The 3,752-nt window shown below is 43.2% G+C and overlaps 1 protein-coding gene across 2 annotated transcripts; it reads left to right on the forward strand.

The window, feature by feature from the left end:
* Positions 1–422: 422 nt before the first annotated feature.
* RNASE10 (ribonuclease A family member 10 (inactive)) lies at positions 423–3,182 on the forward strand. Of its 2 annotated transcripts, none has more exons than XM_007180488.2 (2): positions 423–548; positions 2,199–3,182. In XM_007180488.2, exon 2 carries the CDS (start codon positions 2,204–2,206, stop codon positions 2,843–2,845), a length of 642 nt encoding a protein of 213 aa, XP_007180550.1. In that variant the 5' UTR covers positions 423–548; positions 2,199–2,203; the 3' UTR covers positions 2,846–3,182. The 2 variants fall into 2 exon arrangements, with proteins under 2 accessions (XP_007180550.1, XP_057400181.1); XM_057544198.1 differs by having other exon boundaries at positions 471–556.
* Positions 3,183–3,752: the final 570 nt, after the last annotated feature.

Below are 3,752 nucleotides of genomic sequence, written 5' to 3' on the forward strand. Positions count from 1 at the left end.
CTTCTGATGAAGTCATGACACAGTTCTAAAATGCGAAAAGCAAAATAACCATGTTGGAGGGATGACACAAATACAGGCCAAAGAGCTTGACATTTCCGAAATGACAGGGAAAGTTTAAAGGAAGCACATGTGGAGAATATAAGGAAATGACCTTGAAATATATGGGCAAGGTCAGCCTGCTATAAACCACAGGATAGTGGGTGTAACTCAGGAGTGGAACAATTGACTCGGAAAAAAAACTGTCTGCAGTTTCCCAGACTGGATACATTTCCTGTCTTGGATGTCTGGATCTGTTTCAACGTCCAAGTAGGCTTACTTCAAAGTGTTCATGGGAGCAGAAAAGACAATTGGCTGAGTGTGTTTATTCAGTGCTGGGGAGGGAGAGTGGGAGTGGGAATGGGCATAGGAAGTAAGTCTGGGTTTAGACACTTAGAGCACAAGGGGATAACCATTTTTCTGCAGACCAGCAGCCAGGGCACTTCTCAGAAGGAAAACCTGGGAGGGAAGAAACTGGAAAACAGGACACAAGCATCTTTGAAGTTATTTAGGTATGTAGGTAAGTCACAGTGGTGTTTGGTGCTCCAGGGAAAGACATGGGAAATTCTCTCTCTTTTTTAAAAATTAAAAAAATTTGAGGGAATCCCCTGGTAGTCCGGTGGATAGGACTCTGTGCTTTCACTGCAGAGGGCCCGGGTTCAATCCCTGGTGGGGGAACTAAGATCCCGCAAGCTGTGCAGAGCGGCCAAAAAAAATTTTTTTTTCTGAAATATTTTCAACTTTAAAGAAAAGTTACCACATTAATACAAAGAACTTCTAAATATCCTTTATCCAGTCACAATATTTAAAAATTTTCTTTCCCTTATTAAAAAATTTTTTTCTTTCTCTGTAAACACACATGTACATACACATACATATGATCTATATCTATATCTATATCTATCTATCTATCTATCTATCTATATATATATATATTTTTTGTGGCTGTGCTGCCCAGCTTGTGGGATTTTAGTTCTCCCCACCAGGGATTGAACCCAGGCCCTTGGCAGTGAGAGCGTGGAGTCCTAACCACTGGACCGCCAGGGAATTCCCCATATGATCTTTATTTTGAACCTTGGAGAGTAAGTTGTCTAATCATGCCCCTTTGCACCTTAATATTTCAGAGTTCTTTTTCTAAGAACAAAGATATTCTCTTAAACAATTGTAGCACAAATTTCAAATTCCGTATATCGAACACTGACATAACATTCCTATCTACTCCATTGACAATATTCTCATATTATCAATTGTCTCAAAAATGTTCTTTATGCAATATTTTTTTCTGGTAGGGAAGGTCTCTCTTTGATAGGGGCATGAGGCTGGCATTGCAGGACAAAGATGCATGCTCTTTCCCTCAGTTTCCTTAGGATCTTTATTAGTAGGGGAACCCTCGCAGGTCAGTTGTTTGGTTTTCTTTGGTTTCGTTTTTATTCCATGTCCTCCCTAAGAGTACAAAAACTAATCAGCAGGAAATACCCAAGTGCTAAGAGATCTATAGTAGTAGAAGGGATCTGGCATGACAAGATGTAGTTTTAGCAAGGTGAAATTGGGCATCCTCCCTCGTCTCCCTCCCCCCGCCAGCCTTAGCTTAGGAGTGAGAATGGACTATAGTACTTTTCCTATTCCTTTTGATCTTTCTGAGGGAGGGTGGGTAACAGGGAGAATAATAAATACTTGAATGAGCAAAAATTAATTTGGGAAAAAAATAGGGAGATGATCTCCTATGGTAATTCTGATCCTTTACTGAGAATAAGACTTTCTATAAGAATTTCTCTCAAGGGAAGTGTGACACTGTACTTTTTTGTCTTCTTACCCATTCTTTTTGGTGATTTAGAACTAATTTCTGTTTAAGAGTCAATTGATGTCAACTTTCCCCACTGATTCCCTGTATGTGAACCAGTTGCAGAACTGCTACCCTGGTCATCTTCCAGTTCTGCAGGATCCACACATTATGCCACAGCAACAGGGAATGTGGTGGGAGGGACAGGAGAAATGGGAAAAGAGTGAGAAAGGATCTCTGCCTTGGGTGGGGAATGGGGTAATGTGGAGAAGGGAGAGGAGACCCCAAAGACTATGCTGTCGGGGTTTAGGGGAATCTACGATCTCTACTGGAGACAAGTTTCATTTCAAAGTCCGTCCTCTGTTTCCCTCCTCCCCTCCAGGCAAAATGAAGCTGACTCTGGTGCAGATCTTTTTCATAATGTTGCTGCTCCTGCTGGGCCTGGGGGTGGGCCTGGGGGTGGGACTTCAGATGGCCGCAGCAGTCCTGGAGGAAAGTGATCAGCTACTGAATGAGTTTCAGTCCAGTGACTCACAGGACAAGGCTGAAGCCACTAGGGAGCGAGCGGCCACCCGAAGCATAGAAACCCTGCTGTTTAGCAACAAAGAAGTGGTGCAACTGGAAGAGACCATCATCAGTGAAGATGAAGTTGGAGGAAACAAGATGCTCAGAGCTGAGGCTCTCTTTCAGAGCAACAAAGACTATCTCAGGTCTGACCTGATGGACAGAGAATGCAATGCCCTGATGGCACAGAAGATGAAGCCGCACAACCACACATGCATACCCCAGTACATATTCATCCATGAGAAACTAGATGCAGTCAAAGCTGTCTGTAAGAGTCCTGTTGTTGCCTGTGACCTCAAGGGAGGCAAGTGTCACAAAAGCTCCCGTCCTTTTGATCTGACATTCTGCAAGTTATCCAAACCAGGCCAAGTCACTCCTCACTGTAATTATGTAACTTTCATTCTTGAAAAGTACATTTTTATATCCTGTAGTGACATGAAAGTCCAGGTAACATCTGGACCATGAAGTAACTTCTCTTCTGCACCTTCTCATCTTTGTCTTCCTTTCCACTTCCTCTTTTTCATGTTGTTTTCGTCCTTAGGTATTCTGCAAAAAAGGTTCTGGGAAGAGAGGCTGGCCTATTCTTTATCATATTTGAAAATATAAATCTTCTTTGCCCTAGGGTTCACCCAAGTTGCGTTTTTTTCCCTGGGATTAGAGGTGGTAGAATAGGGTGATGATGTCTGATCTCTGTAGGTTCTCTGTCTCTTACAGTCTATCTCTTGCCCTGGAAAGAGATAAGTGAAGAACTGCTCTAGTCTCTCCTATGATCCTGGTCATCAGTCTGTTCCCTGCTGGATGCCTTTAGGTGTGGATTACAAGAGTTTAATGCATCCTTTACCCACGTCCTTCCCTGCTACCCACGATGAGCCTCTATGGCAATCACATAAGCCTCCTGGGCTTTCCATGTAGCACTTCTCTGCTACAGATGTAAATTAAAGTGATTCTAACTGTGACTGCGTCTGGACAACCATGTGGATCAGGTTTCTTTTCCCGACCCCTGGCTGTAGGGGTCTGCAGGTACGGTGCTATGGTGGTGCAGACTGAGATAAAACATGTCCTGGGGCAAAGACAGCACTCATTTTCTTGACCCTTCTCAACCCTTTTCTTTTTCCTCTCGTTTTTTTTACTACCTGCTATTTTGCATCTTTTTTCCCTCCCTTTATTTCTCCCCCACCCCACCTCTTTCTCCTGGTCTCCTTTTCCTCTTCTCTTTGGGATCTCCCTGTTCTTTCTCTGAATCCTTTTAGATATTCATTCAACCAACACTGATCTCTTATGCCATGCCAGGTAAGAAGATGTTGGTCCTATAAAGAGTTTGGCATAGGGGGTTAGAGCGAGGGTGGGTCAAGAGAGTGATGAGGAGAGAGAG

The sequence above is a fragment of the Balaenoptera acutorostrata genome, chromosome 3 (assembly GCF_949987535.1).
Source record: "Balaenoptera acutorostrata chromosome 3, mBalAcu1.1, whole genome shotgun sequence".
Lineage (NCBI taxonomy): Eukaryota > Metazoa > Chordata > Mammalia > Artiodactyla > Balaenopteridae > Balaenoptera > Balaenoptera acutorostrata.

Coding starts and splice junctions, on each gene's coding strand:
- RNASE10 (XM_007180488.2), top strand. CDS start 2,204: ATGAAGCTGACTCTGGTGCAGATCTTTTTCATAATGTTGCTGCTCCTG.